The 21,599-nt window shown below is 44.5% G+C and overlaps 1 protein-coding gene and 1 long non-coding RNA gene across 6 annotated transcripts in view; one reads left to right on the plus strand and one right to left on the minus strand.

Moving 5' to 3' along the window:
- Positions 1 to 141: 141 nt before the first annotated feature.
- Positions 142 to 21,599, minus strand: part of LOC111841062 (discoidin domain-containing receptor 2-like) — a 23,534-nt gene continuing 2,076 nt past the window's right edge. For 2 of the 5 annotated variants that reach the window (XM_072704196.1, XM_023806550.1), the window contains 16 exons: positions 15,556 to 15,663; positions 10,287 to 10,389; positions 9,937 to 10,168; positions 9,393 to 9,540; positions 8,062 to 8,164; positions 6,863 to 7,049; positions 6,318 to 6,558; positions 6,128 to 6,193; positions 5,861 to 5,997; positions 5,505 to 5,718; positions 4,953 to 5,176; positions 4,704 to 4,831; positions 4,121 to 4,318; positions 3,337 to 3,571; positions 2,474 to 2,623; positions 142 to 2,269 (listed from right to left, as the gene is read on the minus strand). In XM_072704196.1, coding sequence (XP_072560297.1) covers positions 2,063 to 2,269; positions 2,474 to 2,623; positions 3,337 to 3,571; positions 4,121 to 4,318; positions 4,704 to 4,831; positions 4,953 to 5,176; positions 5,505 to 5,718; positions 5,861 to 5,997; positions 6,128 to 6,193; positions 6,318 to 6,558; positions 6,863 to 7,049; positions 8,062 to 8,164; positions 9,393 to 9,540; positions 9,937 to 10,168; positions 10,287 to 10,389; positions 15,556 to 15,655 — 2,673 coding nt within the window. In that variant the 5' untranslated portion in view covers positions 15,656 to 15,663 and the 3' untranslated portion in view covers positions 142 to 2,062. Of the gene's footprint in view, positions 2,270 to 2,473; positions 2,624 to 2,982; positions 3,572 to 4,120; positions 4,319 to 4,703; positions 4,832 to 4,952; positions 5,177 to 5,504; positions 5,719 to 5,860; positions 5,998 to 6,127; positions 6,194 to 6,317; positions 6,559 to 6,862; positions 7,050 to 8,061; positions 8,165 to 9,392; positions 9,541 to 9,936; positions 10,169 to 10,286; positions 10,390 to 15,555; positions 15,664 to 15,995; positions 16,429 to 19,135; positions 20,139 to 20,175; positions 20,453 to 21,599 lie in introns of those variants that run through there. The other 3 variants (XM_023806551.2, XM_023806552.2, XR_002837583.2) reach the window with 3 other exon arrangements.
- Positions 2,266 to 3,406, plus strand: LOC111841063 (uncharacterized). The gene is made up of 3 exons (XR_002837585.2): positions 2,266 to 2,535; positions 3,005 to 3,071; positions 3,274 to 3,406. It is a non-coding gene; the product is annotated as an uncharacterized lncRNA (long non-coding RNA).

The following is a 21,599-nucleotide window of genomic DNA, read 5'->3' on the forward strand; positions in this document are numbered from 1 at the left end:
CCAGGAGGCATCCTGACCTCATCTGGCTCCTCTCGATGCGGAGGAGCAGCGGCTCTACTCTGAGTCTCTCCCGAATGACCGAGCTAAGTCAGTCAAGATAAATTCCTAACATTTAAAAAAAAAAAATGCAATTAACAGGCATTTCAACAGGCTGCATAATTTATTGAAGCAAGTAATGCATAAGCGTACACTTTCTCCACACCGTGCTTCAACCATTTTCTTAACTTCTAACCTATCTGAAGCCATTACCCATAAAGACTTCTGCAGAATTACATTTTCAATATAAATCCAGGAAGGACATTTTAGTCCAATAAACCAGTCCCATAAAGATGGTTCCATCCTGAAGTTTTAAATACCACAAAAGGCATTGTACCTTTATTCCCTGTGTCTGGCATTCCGATACAGAAGTCAGGAGTGATTCCCAGTAGCAAACCACTGTTTGTTACAAACTCCCAACCACGGACAATGTACCAGCATTTATACTGAGCATCCCGGTATGCAACGAGCTCACATGCTTTGTGCCAGCTTTGGTATAAAAAAAGTCTAACTACTGAACATAAAAGGTTGAATGATTAGCATAGACCACCATGATCGACTGATTTTTCTAAGCATCACCACCATAAAGATGTGGTGAGGAGATGGAATAGATAGCACAAAGGTGAAGGTAATGTATAAAAAAAAAAAAACAACCCATAATGCATTTATTAAAGCATCTTTCAAGAAAGATGAGGTCTTATTCTTCATATCCTCAAAAGACTCCTGAATGTGTATCTACTTGTTAGCTGTAGCAAGGGCATTCTCTGTTGGTCTGAATTAGTTAAGTTTTCTGTGCAACCTTAGAATCTTAGACTGCTATATTCTTGCCACTTTCTTCAGCATAATATATTCAGCATAATATATTCTATAATATTAATTTTATTTCTAAAGTCTAGTGCAGGACTAGACTATTCCGATCGTCGAGGGCCCAAATCCGATGTGTGATTTGGTTCATTTAGTGATAAAGAGCATTTCAAAAGCTAACTGTAAAAATTCACGGGGCTGTAGCCCTCAACGGCTGTAACCGTAGCGGTGCAACTTTACTGTCCAGTTTTGGTTTTTCTTACTCTAGAACAGCAGGTGCTAAGACTGGTTTAGCGGGTTGAAGCACATGCAGGTCTGACTGTGGCTGAATACACAAGGCCTGAGACTGGCCTTCTCTCTCCGTGCTTAAACTGCTAGCATGTCGCTACAAACTGAAGCCTGAACCCAACGCTGCACCCAAAGACAAGCATTGCTCCAGCAGCAATTTCAGAAATCGTCAAATGACAAAAAATTTCAAGATCAGAAAAAATAAATACATAATAATCTACTTCTTTATCAGATTTTCCCTTTGGTGATAAGCAATCATTATTTTTTTAAAAATCTCTAACATTTTAATAAACTTGCTAGTGTACCTAAAATTTACCTAAAACTACTTCATTATGCTTATTTATATATGTATAAATAAAACAATATCCACGCTATGAAGATGAAACTACAAAATATCATTTAAGAGTATTTGGCAGAAACTAAATTAAAAGTATATTAAACAAATAATTAACAATGGATTTAAATATATAACATACATATATAACAAGATCTACATAATACTTCAGTAAAGGTTGACAAAGACTGATAAGACAGATGAAATGAAGTTCTTGATTTCAATGGTTTTGTTTAAAAACGGCTGCCATTTTCCCTCTGATAAGGCACTGCTTATTTACAAGACAAGGCACTGTTGAATAAAATGTTCTTGTTTGTTCTTTAACATTTTCTGGTCTGCAATAAGAGTCGGAAATTGTTATGAGTTGTGTTGCAGTTGTCCGTCGTAATTCTTTGAAATAATAACGATAAATTAAAGACATGGTTTGCTATTTAGGTCCCGATAATCCTTTGCTACATTTTCATTCAGCAATTTCTCGGACTCTTCTGGAACTTACTTGTGTGTACAAAGAGACCAATAAAAAGTGTGATAAACATTATTTACACGGCAGCCACATTGCTCCTACGTGGACAACCTGTCGCTGCGTGCCATCTCGCCCACTCAGAGAGTGTGAGAGTCCAGCAGACACGCACTGCCGAGTCCCCAGTCCTGGTCCTGCTCTTGTGCGCCTTCTCTCATTTCCTGGCCCTCCTGGAGGACCTGGTGTATCTCCTGGAAGCTGGGCCTCTCCTTCGTGTTCCTCTTCCAGCAGCTCAACATGAGCTTGTAGATGACGTCTGGGCACATGGCAGGCTGAGGAAGGTAGATCTGGAAGAAGCACACGGACACACGTTTCGCTGTGTTTGACGCCATTTACCTTCATAACGTCAATCTGTGTTTCGCATCATCTCAAGTTTTGTGTTTATAAGGCGACCACTGCAGAGAAGGCAGGGAAAAGATCTGACGATGATCAAGTGGACTGCAATCCACTTCCTCCATCACCCTACCTTTCCCCAGGCCGTCAATCCTCACCTGTCGTTGCTGGTCCCGGAAAAACTCTCCGGTGTTTTCGATGACCTGCTCATCAGTGAGCGGTGAGTATGGCTGCTCCCTGCAGAAGGTGAGCATCTCCCACAGGGTCACACCGAAGGCCCACACGTCACTGGCGGTCGTGAACTTGCCCTGGAGGCCAACGGTAACTGCCGTTATACGCACTTGAACGCTCCTTCTCTTGGTCAGATCAGAGGCAAATATTATAGCACTCATACACAAAATTCAATGCGTAACCACAACATCTAGTAAAAGAACTAAGGTTCTTAAGTAAATTGCCTAAATAATCAACCTTAAAAGGAGCCATATTATGCTCATTTTCACTGTTTATAATTTCATTTTTGGGAACCACTGGAATAGAATTACATGTTTTGAAAACACATTTTCTCATAATATTCACTTTGCCTATAATTCTATCTGAAAGACTGTTGAGAGCTTTTAGCTCCACCCCTGGGGAGCTCAGTGTGCCCTGATTGGTCAGTTTGCCCTACATGATCCACCCCTTTCTTGCAGGCTGCAGACAGGTCCTTGGCCGGCCAATAAGGATTGTGCTACGAGGTGACCTCACCATGTCACGGAAGTAAGGCCTGGAATTCCAAGGAAGCATTTCAGGCAGATTAGAGAAGAGTGGTTTCTGTGATGAGAGTTACTCAGTTTGGCATGTACTTTGGGCTATATAAAACTGGAAAAGCATAACAGATCTCCTTTAAAATCCATCTGTAAAGTGTGTGCTATTTTGCTAAATAGCTTTAGCGCATCTTAAGTTATCACATATGTTCCAGGTCCATTTAATCTAGAGAGATCTGGACTGCAAAGGCCTGAAGAGCAGCAGGGCCCTTCCTCACCAGCAGGATGCTCTCCCAGGCCATCCAGCGGATGGGTAGCACGGCACGGCCCTGGATGCGGTAGTAATCCCCGCTGTACAGGTTTCGGCTCATGCCGAAGTCGGCGATCTTGATGGTGTAGCTGTTCCCCACCAGGCAGTTGCGTGTGGCCAGGTCTCGGTGCACAAACTTGAGGGAGGACAGGTACTTCATGCCCGAAGCGATTTGGGTGGCCATGTACAGAAGGCTGCCATAGCTGGAAGATTAGGCACAGGGTAACAGGGGCGATTCTAGCATTTTTTAAGAAGAGGGGCATAAGAAGGACTATAATTCACACAGAGATTCCAACCTTACTATTAGCCAATAATATGCTTTGAATTCCAGAGTGTCTGAGGAGAGGGAATGCCGAGGGCCAATCAGCTTTCAGCAGGGACCAGTGCCTGTCAGAGAAGCTTTGACTTCTACTCTGTTCCAGTACGAACAGTTTGAGGTATGAGAAGCTGCCTTGTATATAACACAACTGTACAAACAACAACTAAAAAACATCCTGAATGACTGCCCAGCGGCTCCCTGGGGGGGTGTTCCGGGGCCCCGGGGCAGACCCAGGACACGCTGGAGCGATTATGTCTCTTGGCTGACTTGGGAACGCCTTGGAATTTCCCTGGTGGAGCTGGAGGAGGTGGCTGGTGAGAGGGAGGTCTGGGCATCCCTGCTTAGACTGCTGCCCCGGCGACCCGACTCTGGATAAGCGAAGCGGCGGATAATGGATGAAGATGAAGCCTTGAATGACAGAGGGAACTCAAACCTGAGGGAGGTGGCGTCACTGGGCGGGGCCAAAGAGCTCTCGGGTTCATGCCGGGAGAGGAACTGGTTGAGGTCGCCGTTCTCCATGTACTCTGTGATCATGCAGAGAGGGTCACTATGGACACACACGCCCAACAGACGGATGATGTTGGGATCCTTTAGCCGAGACATGATCTTGATCTCCTTTAGGAAGTCAGTCCTGTTAATGGGAGAGGAAGAGGGTTCTGAGGAACTCTGGCTCGTGGGAGTTTTACTTACACAGAAATGTTCTGAGGGCAGAAGGAAAAATAATTGGTTCAGAGAGATAACCAATCAGATTGGTCCCAAGCAAGTAGAGGAGGCAGGACCAACCTTGGCTGAACCAAATGAACCAATCATTTTTTTTCTCTGCTCTCAGAACATTTGTGTGTAAAACTCAGATGAGCAGAGATGCCCTGAAGATTCAGAAATGGCAGCAGATAACAAGCTAAGACAGAAACTTCTATATCTTTTGTATTTGGACTGATATATTAAATAAATATTAGATCTTTCTGCGGTATGGGGTTTTCCCTGAAACTGCACTAAATGCTTGTTGAGATTCATACCTTGCGTTCTTGTTTGCATCTTCGCGCAGCATCTTCACGGCCACGAGGACGGGCTGACCGTCGCTGAAGTCGAAACAGGAGTCTCTGCACATGAACTCCTGCATGCCGTCCGCTTCACACAGGTGCACCTGCGGTTTCCCCACGGAAATGAAAAAAAAATCCTTTAGGGCCGTTCAGAACCTCGACTATGGGTCACGGCACCAAAGACGAGGCTGCACCCATCCACCTCTAGCTGATTGATGCACTGACCTCCCCAAACTGCCCCTCTCCAAGCTTCTCTTTGAAGGTCAGCTGTTTTCGGGGAAACTCCTCTACAGCCAGGTCTTTCCCGGAGAGGAGGTCCATAGTGAGGGCAGGTACGGAATACGTGTTGCTGCCTGTGACTCCTTGGAGGTTCACGATGTCTGCTTCAGCGTAGTGAGGGACACCTTCCTGGGCGCTGGCCCGAGGCGACTTTGACGGCACACTTATTCCTGCGGATGACGACACATGAACGTAGCCACAGATGTTCACAAACCCAGACACACGTCGCCAAACGAGCAACGCTAATGCAGAGAGAACTCAAGGCTACTGTGACCCTTGTCCCTCAAACAAGTTAGACCTATTTTAACAAATAACTTGATTAATTTCAATCAAGTAACTAATCCAACTAGCTGGTATCAATGTGTGATTCCTATTTAATAGTACAAGGACCTTAGCTTTAGATTGTCATTGAAAATTATTTTAGCATATATGAATATGGTTACATAGAGACTACATCTGATGAATGCCAAGGGTTTCCCAGAATCCCTGTAGACTCACCGGCTTCCTCCATGGATTGGGAAATCTCAGGCATGTTGCGGATGAGCTGTGAGGGCTCCTGGTAATCGGGCCCCAAAGGGAAGATCCTCTCATAAGTAGAGTTGGACTCCTGCTCACTGGACTCTGATGAATGGTTGTTGTTGCTGTAAGTGAACGTGTCACTTCTTATGGACAGGCTGGCTGTCAGTTCATCATCCAGCATCCGCCGGGAGGCCTGGAATAACGTTACGTTAAACCAAAGTTATATTACAATCATCACGCTACATCGAGTAACCTAGCCAATCAGGGTGATAAATCTTTCCAATGGATTCCATTGGCTACAAATTGCTGCTGCAAAAAAATTAATGGCGCCGAACCTTTTCCAGCATCTTCTGCCAGACTTGCCGCCACAGTATAATCACGATAATGGCCACCAGGATGAATATGATAGCAACCAAGCAGCCAATCAGAATTCTAGTATTGCTGTCATCCACTTTGTGCGTAGGGTCGTCTCCTGCGGAAGAGATACAAGGACCCTTGTAGGCGACTGATGCCGTTGGGTTGATGCCTGAATTGGGCCAAGAGTCCAGCACTTCATTCTCAGAACAGAAGTGGACCAAGCAGAAGATGCTTCAGGAACTGACCTGGCTGAATGCTGGGTGGGGCGTTGGATTTGCGTGGAAGAAGTGTCGTGTTATACACCGCTGTGTCTGAACCAAGGAAATAAATGTTGCAAATACATTTCACTTGATTAAACATCTAATTAAATAGCTAAATAAATAGAGACATGCATTCGTTCTGCTTTTCTGCCACATCAGTGTTTGCCTGCCCCACCTGACTGGAAGGTGATCTCGCTGAACATCATCCAGGCATCAGCGAAGTAGTACTGACACTTGATGGTACTGGCCATGTGGTTGTCGAGGGCGACACTGACGAAGCGTGCGCTGGGGTTGACACTGTCCACCACGGGGCTGAAAGTGACGGCCGTTGACTCCCATTCGGACGTGGATCGGAAGTAGCACGTCACCTGCCTGAACGTCTTCACCTTCTTCGTAAACATGTTGTTGCAGTGGACCTTTAAGAAAACAGTTCAACCAATTATCACTTCGGACATCATAAAAATGTTAAGTCTAAGTAACATGCTCAAAAATGCTTTTGATATGGATGTGTTATTTTTTTTCCATTAAAATATTCCATCCATCCATCTTTTAACAACTTATGCTGGCAAGGGTCATTAGGTACAACAATTCAGCACAGCACTCAGACATATCAGTGGGGACAATGACATCCTATCGATACATCACAGTATTTTGTCCACAGTTCCTTGGTCTAACCCTATATTAACAGCGTCTTCTTGCCAGTATAACCATCACAGGCACCTTCATGGTGGTGAAGTTGCGAATGCGATCAAATTCGAAGACGATCTCCACATAGTTTCCTGGGAAGCTCTCATTGTTCCAGCCCACGTAGTCGTATCCGGGCCAGACGCTGTAGATGTGGCTGTGGGTGAAGTCATCCAGGCCGCACGTGCCATCTGTCAGCTGGCCCAAGCCTTCACTCATAGAGCTGAAGGGGAATGGAGACACCAGAATCATTAACACCACCTACGTGTTGTAGTATTTACAACGAATTACTACGAATTTTCCACTGAAGACGAGAGCTGTGAATTAACTGCAAAAAGTATACACACACTTTGGGCTTATAAGATCCACATGCTTAACTTTTAACCAGGCCTTCTGAAGACAGCATGAACCCCTAATTACACCAGTTTTCAGCGAAGTTCTCAGATGAACTAAGAAAGGCATGAAAAATCAAAATCATTTGATGTATGATAAGAACAGCCATTAGGGATTTCACTGTCTCTTTTGCCACATTATTGCTCTATTAGTGTGAAAACAGGGATTCTTAACATCATCACTGAAGGGTTAGAATCAACGAATCAATCAGTTGTAACAGTAAAGAGAACACATTTGTTGTGATTACAAAAATATTAATTTTTCAGTGTTAGTTCGATTACATCAATAGAAAATCATCAGATGATTAGAACTTTCAAAATACTACACAACACCAAAAGATCTACTGAACACACTTACATTGCCAGTGTATCAGTGATCCAAGCCCAACCCTTTGGAAGACAAAGCATGATGATGGAATTTATATGTGCCAAAGCATAGATTTACCACTAGATGGCAGTGATCTCAAATCAAACATCAGTACTCTAAAAGTACTCCTCGTACACAATGACAACTAATATTTTACCTGACTTGATTTTTGTCAGTTTTATTCTAACCCGGCCATCTAGTCATAACTAGTTAACTGAAGGAAGCCTTGCTGTAGTGGAACACATATATAGATAATGAAAGTAGACAGAAGTTGCAAAAAAGGCTTTTTCATGCATTCAAAAATACCCAAACAAATTGTTTCTCTGGGATGTGAGCCCCAAACAGTAGATAAATGTTGTTACTGTATGCCTAAATTATTTTTCAGACAGCAGTGTGTGCCGGCAGACTTCTCAAAGACCCCATCCAAAGAAGAGCCAGACCTTTCAGGGAGTGGATATAGAAAACATAGCACCCACCTGTAGGTCAACGAACCATCGTAAACAGAGTCGTTCAGCGGAATGTTCTGGCTGCGGTAGATCATCAGCTCGCCAGCAGGGGCGCTGTAGGACACCAGGCCATCTGGTTGGAGGACAAATGAGAGTTTGAGTAGTAGATAACCTTATCCACAAAGGGCCGGTGTGTACACAGGTTTTTGGGATAACCTTTAGGTCAGCTGTTCAAACCCAGATGTGAGGAATCTTCAGCCAATCAGTCCTCTAATTACTAAACTAATTAGGGAGTTGCAATGAAAACCTGCATACACAGCGGCCCTTTCTAGGTAAGATTGCCTACCTCTGGGATCTTGCTTGAATTGGAGCTGGCCAACACCATGAGTACAAAAGATGTAAACTAACCGAGTGTTGAGAATACATTTAGGTTTGTGGGAATCTCTCAACATCAGAACCACTTAGAAATCACTGTTAAATACTAAGAACCGATGTCCCTCAATATATTCGACAGACTAAAACAGTCTGTGTTTGTTTGTATTGGTATGAAACTACCACTTAGTATAAAAATGTCATTTCATTGCTTTTGTTGAAATCTGCCAAATGTATAACTTGTGCCCCAGTTTTGGTGAAATAAAAAAAAGCTAAACAATATATTGAAATCAAACAAAGAATCACAAATGTAAATATTTATCTCATGTGATAGGCCTGTTATTTGAACACTTAAAAATGCCAAAATACATACTCGTGATAATTATTACTGCATTTCTATCTATGTTTACAGTGAATCCATTTCTTTTCTAGTCAGTCTAGACCAAACTAAATTAGGGTGAATTTGCTTTACAAAGAAAAGACCAGGGAGAGGATGCAAAGAGAGGCATCAAAGCACAAGGCAGTACGCAGTATTCTGACTGTAGAAAGCAAACGTCAACGTGAAGTAAAGTGAAATCACAATTTCAGGCATTTTTAGGTCCCAATAAAGAGGACAAGTCTCTGAAAACAAGGACGTACAGTCCACTGAGTACAACTGATTAACTGTCAACACATTGCAGCACACAACAATGAAACGTGTCCTCTGCATTTAACCCCTATGTGACATAGCAGTTGGTAGCTATTATTTAGCAGCTGGGGAGCAGTGCATGGGGGTGGTACCTTGCTCAGGGTATCTCACTGGTGTCCTGCTGGTATGGGATGTGAACCAGCAACCTTTCAATCATAAGCACACTTTCCTAATCATCAAGCCACCACCATGGTCGGATTTCAGTTTAGCGTATTTCTGTGCTGTTTTTACCATTCAGATTAGGTACCATTAGGTTGGCCGTGCGGTTACTGCTGGCATCGCGAACGGCGCCCTGTCTCACCCAGCCATTCACAGCCGTACAGCTCCACCCGCATGCACACGTTCATGGAGTGGTCGGTGACCGGCATGAAGCGCACGTAGCGGCCGATGATGGGCGGCTCCAGATCCTTCAGCACCACGTCATATGCGTTCTTATTGCCCTCGATTATCTACAGCAGGAAGAAGAACGACCCAAGCAATCACTACACCCAAATCGCTATACAGCTATTCAACCAAATTAACCAACTGGCAGGAGTATCTCAGACTTCCCAGAAAGTGAAGTCGTTGCAAAAAAGCCAGAGTACTAGAAAGTTCTTGGATAACATTTATGATCAGTCTAATTACAGTTTGGCAATTATATGATTTGTTCTGTTTGCAATTTTTCCAGTGGACTGATGGGTACGGGGGGGTCCACTGTGATAAATTTTTCATAACATGGGGTACGAAATGTATACGAAAATACAGAACAAATCGCTATGTGTTTTTTTATTAATATTTTAAGTCACCCTAAATTGGGTCTAGAACCACCTGCGCATCACAGTATTACACATCATCCGTAAACCCGCCTGCTGTCCATGCCGGCTGCGCCAGGAGATCCAGCGGTTGCCGTCGCGGCTGTACGTGATCTTGTACATCTGGGCAAACTCCTTGCCGATGCCGCCGGCATGGCGACCCTGCGTGCCGACCAGCGTGATGAAGTGCAGCGAGCGCAGGTCGATCTGCAGGTACTCCTTGGGGCTGTCCGGCTCCACGGTAATATCCGGGCACCAGGCGCCGTCCCCGTCCTCAAAGTCCAGCCTGCAGTCCCGGAGACATCATGTGGTGGGGACGACATGGAACGGCCTGTTCCTCCCCTTACAGCTGCATGGTTTCACTGTGGATAGCTTAAACTGTGCGTGCATTTGAAGAGACACACCTGCCGTATCTAGCCGCAGTGGAATCGGACCACTGACTGGAGGCGGAGATGTCTTCGTCCTGAATCTGTCCACCCGTCATGCCTAATGGATAGCGGCACACACCTACAAAGCAGGATCGTCATTAAATTCAGATGAGTCGTGTGGCTCACGTATCCTGTGCTGTTCACACGCAATTAACGTAACACACACTGTGCAAACAAATAGGCCAACGCACATTTAAGCATTTTAGCTTTGCGGTTTTCAGCTTTCTACTTGCATTTATCATACCGGAAAAACCTCTTATTTTGCAGGAATTTTGCAGGAATTTTTTTATTTTTTTTTTACACCACCTTTTACATTTTTACATGAATGACATCCTCTAAATGCTCATCGGGGGCATCCAGCCAGTCACAAACGTGTTATTTTTCTGCATAATTAGACCGATAAAGCAGGTCTTGCTTCAGATGTGACGTTTACTTATTTTTTAGCCGAGTTTGGAAATGCAGGTAGAGTTTCAACTGTAAAGCTTCTGTAATTTAATAATAACCCATTAGATCCAATAACTGCAATGGGGTATGACATCAAAGGGACAATTAACAAACCAGAGCTCCATCTGGATGTTTTAGCGGAACATAATCATACATGAACAAGCTTGATCACTTAATAATCGTAGGAAATTACAGCAGCCGGGAGCTACGGTTCATATTACGTTAAACATGTCCTCCACCCACGTGTCCTGGCGTCCTGTAACCGTGAGGGTGTGCTACTCTTAACAGGTCGACCTTGTCTCCTGCGCACTGGACCACTGCCTGATCCAATATGTAATCCCAGCTGTAAATTAATCCTGATCTTTGGTCGATTGGCAGAGATGTTCAGGTGCATGCAACCGATAACCGTCAGCTGTCATTGTCTTATCTCCTTACACAACGTCCTGCACGCCTATCTGTGCGCTTAAAAACGCGGCCGAGAGACCGTACTTTAATTTACTGTTATATTGGTTTGCAATCGGTGTCTTCTAGTGCATCACCACCCTTAAGAAACGGGGAAGGGTGGATGGAAAGATTAAAAATCGCAGAGGTCGCGACGTCTGATGTGAAACGAGCGATATCGTGTGTATTATAAACAGCTGAATTTGCTTCTCGCACGTCTCTGTATATCGAAAGCAACAAATACTGAGCTTAGCGCCGACGGCCTTCGAAAAGTTACATCTGACTGCAGAAGGGAGCAGGACATTGGGGTAATTATTTTGGCAGTCACAGTGGCAATCTTCCCGTCAGTCTGTCCTCCTCACCCTTCGTTTAAACGCCGCTAATGGTCATCGCTGTCTTTTCAGTGGCAACAATACTGTACATTTAGGAATGCTATTTATCTTGGGCTTGTTATAGACTTCATGATGTAGATGATACACATTTTTGCCTTAGTTTATATGTCACTTATTAATCTTGCCATTTAACTTTAAACCAAGTGTTTTACTGAATAAGCGCATGAAATCAGCAGTCTTAGTGACATCTAAGACCCGGTTCCTTAACCTGAACACTACAAAGAACCATGTTCCTCTAAATGTAGTCCTAAAAACTATAGGAAACATATTTAATAAATGAAAAATAAAAATTAGCATTTTAAAAACTTCTGTCAGTGCCATTCTTACCACCTTGGGCCAAATCACTTGCGCCGAACTTATGGAATTCAGAACAACATCAAAAAGCCAGAAGAGCATCAACGTGTGATACAATCGAAAAGAACTGGTGCTGAAAGTCTAAAAATACCTTTCAAGCAGTTTTAAACTGCACCTTTGCTAAAGGGCAGCTGAGTGAAATTCTCCACTAGCACTGGCCGTCGCACGGAAACCCTCGCTAACGCTACAGGCTCCAGCCGTTTTTTCTACCTTTCCGATTTTCCAGACCCTTTGCCTCTGAATGGCCTGCTTGTTCCGTGGTATTTGCCGAGTACCCGCCAGCTCCGGGCCGCATACACCAGGAGACGGATCTACACCCCTCCGTGCTTTTGCACGATGCCGTCCCGCCTCAGTCATCCAGTGCAACGAGCATTTCAGCAGCTCTTAAGAAAAGAAAGAAACCCCAAGGACGCCTGAATGGAAGAGATTTAACCTCGCTGGAGCTTGAAACTTGGGAAAGTTGGCTGGATAGTGCATCTCCTTCCTGCTAAACGCAGCACAGAATTTTTCCCACTGCTGTTAAACCATTTGTAGTGCAGGGGAAGAATTTAAATATGCTTAAGTGAATTATGTTTGTATTAAAGAAAAAAATAATCCATTTTAAAGGCAAATGCTTTAAAGACCTTACATTTTCAGGAAACATAACCCACACAAACTTAAAACTTAAAACTGTCTCATGACTTATGAATAAGTCACAACACTCCAGCAATGAGGAAAAAAAATTGGGGTTAATTTCAATAAACTTTACTGCTGTCAAATGTCTGGTATGCCGTAGCCACAGACTCCAGCAAGATTGTGGCATGGGCATCTTTGCCTTTCGTTTCACATGTTATTACAATCTTTGGTCAAGGTCGTGTCCTCAGATGATCTGGAAGACCCGCGTAATGGCAGCAGTTAGTCCGTGGGACCGGAGGATTCTCAGTGTGGCCTGTGTTGTGTAACTGAGCACCACAGGCTGGTCAATCAGCTCTCTAAGAAGATCCCACATAATCAGACTGAACTTTCTGGAATAGGTCTGGCCAGTTTCAGTCCTGGTTTTCTTTCTAGCACGTAGACATCTCACTGAAGTCGTAACATTAATAGTGAGACACCCCCTTGGTGTTTTAAGGCTGAATTAGGGACTGGGGGCTGGAGGGTGAGCTAAAGTTCTAGGACTCCAGCCTTTGAATTCAGGTCCAGAATAAAACATGGACTTTTATTTACCAGATGCTTCTGTCCAAAGTGAATTACAATCGAGGAAAACTTGGGCCCAGGCAGCATCCGGCAGCCCTGGAGCAGCTGAGCTTAGCAGCCTTACTCAAGGGCCCAGTAATGATATATAAAACAGGGCTTGAACCCATGACCTTGTGGAAAGAGATACAGAACCTAAAGCCACAGAGCTACACTTCTATCAGCCTTCCAATATTCACGGTGCAGAACCTTATTTACACAATAACTGCATGTTTATGTCATAAAAATAACACAAACACTTCTAAAAAATGGCAGTGATAACAATCCTAATTCAATATACTCATTTAATAAAATCCCGCTCATGTCCTCTACTGGGAGTATCAGTTTTCTAACAGACCTAACACATCAATATAATATAGAAATGATTAAAGGAGCCGCTTGACAACAAAAATAAAGGTTGCAGATGTCTTCAGCTGTTTTCTCAGAAACGTGTCAGTTCATCTCGGAGTAAATTCTGTGAGGTTCCTTGCAGCTCAGTAATTAAAACGTTGTGCTAACCTGGAAGCTCTGCTATACAATTATCCTCCTCCCCAGATGTAGTTTACGAGCCATGACAGTCATAAAGGCTCGCTGGAAAACACTGACGCCCGTTCATTTGGCCTGTCACATGAGTGAACTTCTCCACCAAATTCTACTATTTCTTTTACAAGTGACTTTATAGCAAGGATAATTTTTTTTGTAACGGGCACTTCGGCAGAAAGGTCTATTTTTGTGTGCAATGAAACACTGTTGATTTGCCATGTTCACAGGATCTAGGTCTGTGGAATCTACCTTCTGTCACTAAGTGCCTAATGCTTATCTACCCATCATCCAGCCACTGGGCCACAGGTGAGCCTGAGGCCTATCTAAGGCAGCGTGGTAGAAAAACTGGAGAGGAGGTCGGGAGGCAAGGTGCATGCTGGGATAGTGGTCTAGCCTTGACCTATTTGGCACAACATTGGATTATGTGCCTTTCCATCACAGGTCAGGTCGGGACGCATGCACTGGTACAGCATGTTGCTGCACCCACCACATGATGAAACACCTTGGGATCCCTGTTGGTGGCCTCCCAGGGTGACATGCAGTCCAGTCCCACCTTCCGAAAATAGCCGTCTATCTGCTGCAGGTAGGTGTAACGTGGGCGTCCCCTTGGCCTGGTCCAGCTGCTCGGGTCCTCAGCAATGAGGATCCTGTGAACCGGATCACCCTCAGGGAAACGCGACACAAGGCTGTAGTGCTGTAATTGATGCTCCTTCACACTGCAGGTAATGTGCCCCATTAGGGACTCCCTCACAATGCAGGTAATGTGCCTCTTTCGGGACTCCCTCACAATGCAGGTAATGTGCCTCATTAGGGACTCCCTCACAATGCAGGTAATGTGCCTCATTAGGGACTCCCTCACAATGCAGGTAATGTGCCTCATTAGGGACTCCCTCACAATGCAGGTAATGTGCCTCATTTGGGACTCCCTCACAATGCAGGTAATGTGCCTCATTTGGGACTCCCTCACAATGCAGGTAATGTGCCTCATTTGGGACTCCCTCACAATGCAGGTAATGTGCCTCATTCGGGACTCCCTCACAATGCAGGTAATGTGCCTCATTCGGGACTCCCTGAGCAACTGCTCATTTGACACCAAGGCAAACCAGCAGTATCCAAGGATCCTCCGCTGTGACATGGTGCCAAAGGAATCCAATCTTCATCACAGCTCACTGGATAGCGTCCACGTCTCGCAGCCAAACAGCGAGACAGGGAGCATCAGGACCTTTGTCCTCTTGCAGAGATATTGGGAACGCCACACACCCCATTCCAGCGACCTCATGCTCTCCCAGTACATCTACTGCCTTCTCAGAGCTCACACATATACACAGTACAGGAAATTTACCAAACTGCGTAGATTTGGAGGTGGCAGGGTTCTGTCCCCCAGAATGCTGGAAATGAATAGTGCAGCATCACCAGCTTTTATATTCTTCTTACATCATTTAATAGTTTTTAAGTTGAGCGTCAGCAACTCACTTGAGGACTATATCTTCACATTGAAAGGTGACATTTGAGAAGCCAAGTTTATGTTTACAAGAACAGTTAAGAGTTAAGTGCTTGACTCACATAATTGTGCTGGAGTGTTTCCAAGGAATACAAATCTTTTAAAATCTTGCACAACAAACGTGGCGGTTCAGTGGAATCAGTGTTTGGGAAACCAGCTTAGCAGTTAGAATATTTACTTTAAGTCATGGATGAAAGAAGACTATTATCCACATGGTATCATGCACAAGGAGAATGGGAATTGTTTTGCAATCTGCAATATGGCGTCTGGTGTAGGGAACTGTAGAATATAGGAACTGATGCACAGGACATGGCAAGACCTGAATTCACTGGAGTTTCGAGCCCCTGATCGATTCCCTTACCTGGGTTCACTTGTGACCTCACTTCTCCTAGCAGGCAGACCAGAATCAGCAGAACAAGATCCATCTTTCGAAGAACGTCAGAGCGAGAGAGAATCTTCATCGCTGCAGCTGCAATATTAACTGCAGAATGTCAGTGAACTGTACTTAAAACAACCAGAGAAATAAGACAAGATTCTGAGCATAGCAGTTGCAATCCAAAAGCTTTAATGAAAAGCTTTGAGTTCTAACATCCATCGATTTTCTGAAACTGCTTGTCCTGTTCAGGGTCGCTGCGGGTCTGGAGCCTAACTTGGAGGTTACAGGCACAAGGCAGGGAACAACCCAGGATGGGACACCAAGCCATCACAGGGCACAAGGCAGGGAACAACCCAGGATGGGATGCCAACCAGTTACTAATAACGTGTCCTGAGGAAAAATACAGTAATAAACAAAAATCGTACCTTAAAAAACAAGGATTCCGAGTGTCAACAATAAGGACCAAATTAGGCTGCACACCAAAAGTGTGACAAGGTGAGCAGAGGAATCAGAGGGTGAGCAGAGTGTCAAAGGGTGAGAGGGAGAGCAAAGGAATCAGAGGGTGAGCAGAGTGTCAAAGGGTGAGAGGGTGAGCAGAGTGTCAAAGGGTGAGAGGGAGAGCAAAGGAATCAGAGGGTGAGCAGAGTGTCAAAGGGTGAGAGGGAGAGCAAAGGAATCAGAGGGTGAGCAGAGTGTCAAAGGGTGAGAGGGAGAGCAAAGTGTCAAAGGGTGAGAGGGAGAGCAGAGGAGTCAGGCCATCGATGTTGTGAAGTAACAATACAGTCATTGTCCATCAGTGGTGCCACAGAGCATACAGTATATCATGCATGTAACTGCACTTCCTTTATAGTGTATCACTGACTTGTTATATTAATGCTGTGTGCTGTGGGGGGCACTACTAAAACAGTTTTAATGAATCCTTGGTTTGCCACACTTGCAAGCCACAAATCAACACAATCAGTACTAAGTTATACTGACATTCAGGCCTGTGCAACTGTTTAATAATCAACCTGGGCTGAACTCATAAAGGACTTAAAATCTGGCGGGAGTCCAAAGCAATTAGGAATTCAATTGCCTGGTGTTATCCACGCATTTAAGGTCAAATAACATCCTTCTTGTTTGCCAACAATATATAACATATTAACATTCATCACGTATGACCATAATTGTCTCTATGTACCTCTTTATCTCACACTGATAACACATTTATGCAGAGAAAATGGTCAAAACAGTATTTGCAGAAGATAAGCTTCACCGGATGGTCTAAGAAGACACAGGAGACAACGCCACGACTCTCCTACATTAACCTGCATTAATACAACATGGATTCTCGGCTGCTACGGAAAGATAATACAAACTTTTTTCAGCGTCGGTGAATATCGGTAGATGAGGCCTGATCTGATAAGCGCTAAGCTAACATCCAGAAGCCCTCTACGGTTATTCTGTGTCAGAAGGAGATCTTCATTCCCACCCATGCTGGTTCTCGGCGAGAGAATTGCGTTATTTTCACTCGCACCCCTCCTGGATCGTCTGTTGGACCAGGCCTTGGTTTCCTACACACACACGTCCCCCGACAGGGGTGCCATAAAGCGGGGGTAAGTTAGGACGATTACAGCGGCCCATGAGTGACCGTGGCCCTAAAAATTTGGAACATAATCCGATCGATCTGGGTTGGAGCCCAATATAATATGCTTTCATGGGGCCTTTAGTGAGACCCCTGTCCCCTGGATTCTCTTTAGGAGGAGTTCTTGCTCCCCACTTCCTCAGCCACACCGGCTCCCCGGTTCACTGTAAAAGGAGCCTTTGGTTTTCACTTAACCACATGCTCCCTGGTTGTCCGTAAAATGAGGCTTTCTTTCCCACATGCCCACCCACTCTCTCAAACTCAGTCCCGGTCCCCTGCAAGACGAGGACCTCGTTCCCACCTGCACCGGGTCTCCAGTTCTCTATAAAAAGAAAACTAGGCTCAGCATAATCCGAGCAAACCTTTGTTTATCCATCATGGGTGGCTCTGAACACTCCCGTGTTGAGTAATACTCACAGGTCGGACCTGTGCTGAGGAGCGGAAAACAATATCTAAGATGTGGACGCCCACCAACCCACAGAAGAAGGATACTCGGACAACCTTTGCTGAAGCTGAACATTTGAAGTTGAACTTTTCTGTCTACTCACGGACGCAATGTTTTTTTAGCAGTCTGATTTACACAACACAGATCTACTTTCATCCAAAGGAAAAAGTAATTTTTCACTCACAAAAAAATAATAATGATACTCACAGAGTAATGAGAATCTGGCTTATATTCTGACGAGTGAGTAAATGTAAATGATTACGGCCTTTCCCAAACACCCCCTAAAATAGTCTGCTTAAGCACTTCCCTCCAGAAACACAAATTGCAAAATTTTATTTAGGGAAATTCCTCAATCTGATATAAACTCTTCTGATCTGCAATATGCGAAACAGCTTGAAAAATTAAAACTCCAGTAGACTTTACAAATGCAGAATTTCATCAGACAGAAAATTGCTACAATACCAGAAAACAAACATGACAAAATGAAATGGTTATATACTGTATGTATCAGTTTTATTGTTATGATCATCTTGTCTGTTATGTGCCTTGAATACAACAATAGCCCATCTTATACAATTCCATCCATCCATTATCTAACCACTTATAATGTTCAGGATCATTTAGCGAACACCCTTCTCCATCGTGACATGAAAGCAGGTCAGTCGGTGTCTCTGGTGAAACTGGGGTTAAGGGCCTTGGTCAAGGGTCAAACGGTGACATCACTCTGCTAGGTAGTGATCCCCAGAAAGGACCGGAGCCCAACTCAGGAAGAATAGGGCACTAGGCTGGGGGTACACCCTGTACAGGATGCCAGTCCATCACAGGGCACAGGGCTGGGGTACACCCTGTACAGGATGCCAGTCCATCACAGGGCACTAGGCTGGGGTACACCCTGGACAGGATGCCAGTCCATCACAGGGCACAGGGCTGGGGTACACCCTGTACAGGATGCCAGTCTATCACAGGGCACTAGGCTGGGGTACACCCTGTACAGGATGCCAGTCCATCACAGGGCACAGGGCTGGGGTACACCCTGTACAGGATGCCAGTCCATCACAGGGCACAGGGCTGGGGTACACCCTGTACAGGATGCCAGTCCATCACAGGGCACAGGGCTGGGGTACACCCTGTACAGGATGCCAGTCCATCACAGGGCACTAGGCTGGGGTACACCCTGGATGGGATGCCAGTCCATCACAGGGCACAGGGCTGGGGTACACCCTGTACAGGATGCCAGTCCATCACAGGGCACTAGACTGGGGTACACCCTGCACAGGATGCCAGCCCAACAGGAGGTACACCCTGTACACATACATACAATCATACACTATAGACAACAAGTAGAGACGACAATTAGCATGGCTTTGATCACAGGGTGAACATACGTGCGCACACACACACACACACACAAAATCAAAAGTAAAACCACCTTTTTCTGTTTTAGACAGATAGATGACAGTGAGACTGGCCTATCTAGCACTTTAAAATGGCCGTACCTGTAGAATATCCCGTTGCCTTGCGAAACGAACCTGTTTTTCCATCCCCTGAGTGTCCGGTTGGCCCAGTGTGAGGCAATGAGCTGGTTCTATTCAAGTTCTCTACCCAGGGGGGGCCACTACCCCCCCCCCCCCTACTCAGTACCGGTGGACAGCATCAGGGCTAATTTTCAAGCTGTGGTTTCAGAAGAGTCCGGAAAAAAAAAAAACGGAGCTGAATCACGAGGGCAGTGAGCATGTCCCTGGTCTGAAAGGCAGCATTTTCCCTGCGCTCTGTGTAGTGGCTGCTGGCTTGCGGTGTCGTGTGTGCAGCCAAAGCACAAGACAACAAGGCCCTTGTGTCCCAGGAAGCCAGTAGTGAAGGACCAGCTTCACAGTGCACCAGTGTAGCTGGGATGTTGCTGCTTGTCATTTGCTGATTTGGGGAAAAATAGAATATCAAAGCTACCAATATAATGACCTCCACGAAATCTATAAATAACTTCTTTACTCCTGGTTCCCATGTTATTCCCTTCTTCTCACCTATATCCAAACCAAACTTGTCTTTGACTCACAACACACTGGAAGACCATCTGAGAAAGAGGCTTATTCTCTATGGTGCAGATGATGTCTGCTTTGGGCATATAAGAGGAGCACACTTCTCAACGTTGGTGACCAGTAAAATGCCAGGGGTGCCAACTGTCACACATCTGGTGTGACCCTCACACTTTCAGACTCTCACATGCACCAAGAAATCATACGGCAAATGTATATTATTCCATTATACACCTAAAATTAGCTCCATAAAAAGTGTTGGGGTAGTTTGCAAACCCTACAGACTATTTACAAGGTAATAAAACTGTTACATACATGTAAATGCGTGTGCATGTGTGTGCAGACTTGTTGCGGCACACGTATGCAGACATGGAAATCTCACACCAGGGAGCTGACCAAGGCTCATTTGAGCGAGTGATTCAGTGCTATCCTGGTGTCATTCGCACACTGCCGGCGGCCCATTTGAAACCCTGCTACTTAATTCGTTTTCAGTACAAGGTACTTACGCGTTATTTTAAAGGAGCCCCTTTGAGTGACAAATTGCTGACAAAGATTTAAAAATTTAGGTTCAAATAAGGTTGCCATGGGCAGCACCTATTACAGCCAAGACCACAAGTACAGTCTTGGAGTTCTTGGTATTGAGATTCACCCTTTGATCTTTCAGGTGTAGGCAGACCATTGCTGTTTTTTATCTCAAAAAACCTATTAGCGCCACCTACTGGCTTGGAGGACAGAAGTAATACACCCCTATTCCATGATACTAGTTGTGTAATGGAAGCTTAGCAATTCTACCTTGACAGCTGTATGCTTCTTATGTATTATCTCCCTGATTTGTATATTGGCTTAGACAGAGGCATCTTCCAATGGATAAAAATGCAAACATTTTTGTTTGAGACAGTCTTTGAAAGTATTGCTGATTAAAACCTTCCCAGATTGACATTCCTTTAATATATTTAAACAACCAACATCCAACAAAAAAAAAATGGAGTAACATTTTATCATCGTGGGGAATGATATTTGTCATGTGCACACCTAAGCAGAGGTGCAGACATTTCAGGTCCAGAAAGTAAAAATCCAGACCAAGATTTTGTTTCAACCGACCATACCTGTCAAGTTTTGAAATGAAAATAAGGGAAATTTTCCGGCACCCACCGCGAGCCACCCCACCACCCCAACCAAGCTCCCTTACATTTTAAGACAGGTGTGCAAGAAATCTAAAATAACCACTTGTCATTTACATTTTATTTTCATTACACATTTTCTTTTAATTTCTCATGTTCAGTCATGTGGCTCTCTGGCATTCACTAATGACTTATACAGATTTGTTGCAGACTTTGTATCCTTGTTGAAGTCATCACAGAAGGTGAAAGTAACGTTGTTTTTGGAACACAGCATTGCCATTTTAACCTCCGCATTTATGACCTGGTCAATGTTGTAAATGACCTGCAGACTACAGCAGGTGGTAGTTCTCGCGAGGCTACTGACAGTTCAGTTTGGAGAGGCAGAGGAATTTTTTTTTTAAATGATATTATAATACGGGAGATTTACGGGAAAATACTAATACGGGAGGACGGCGGGAAAGAGGAGTAAAATACGGTAGTTTCCCGGCCAAAACGGGAGACTTGACAGCTATGCAACCGACCAATTGAATACTCTGTGACCGTGATTCTTTATGCTCAACCGGTTGGTTGAAATAAAATCTTGGTCTGGATTTTTACTTTCTGGACCTGAAATATCTACCTCTGCACCTAAATTTAGTTGAAGGGAACTATGTAATCCGCACATACTATATAATCTGAAGACTGTGAATTCCAATTGGGTAGCAGATGTACTAGAGTACTAATCCTGTTAATGTGCAGTACGTACTGTGGTGGTAAACACATGCTCAAACTTGTGTATAAAGGATGGCAGAGTGTAGAAGAAAGAATGA

The sequence above is a fragment of the Paramormyrops kingsleyae genome, chromosome 21 (genome assembly GCF_048594095.1).
Source record: "Paramormyrops kingsleyae isolate MSU_618 chromosome 21, PKINGS_0.4, whole genome shotgun sequence".
Classification (NCBI taxonomy): domain Eukaryota; kingdom Metazoa; phylum Chordata; class Actinopteri; order Osteoglossiformes; family Mormyridae; genus Paramormyrops; species Paramormyrops kingsleyae.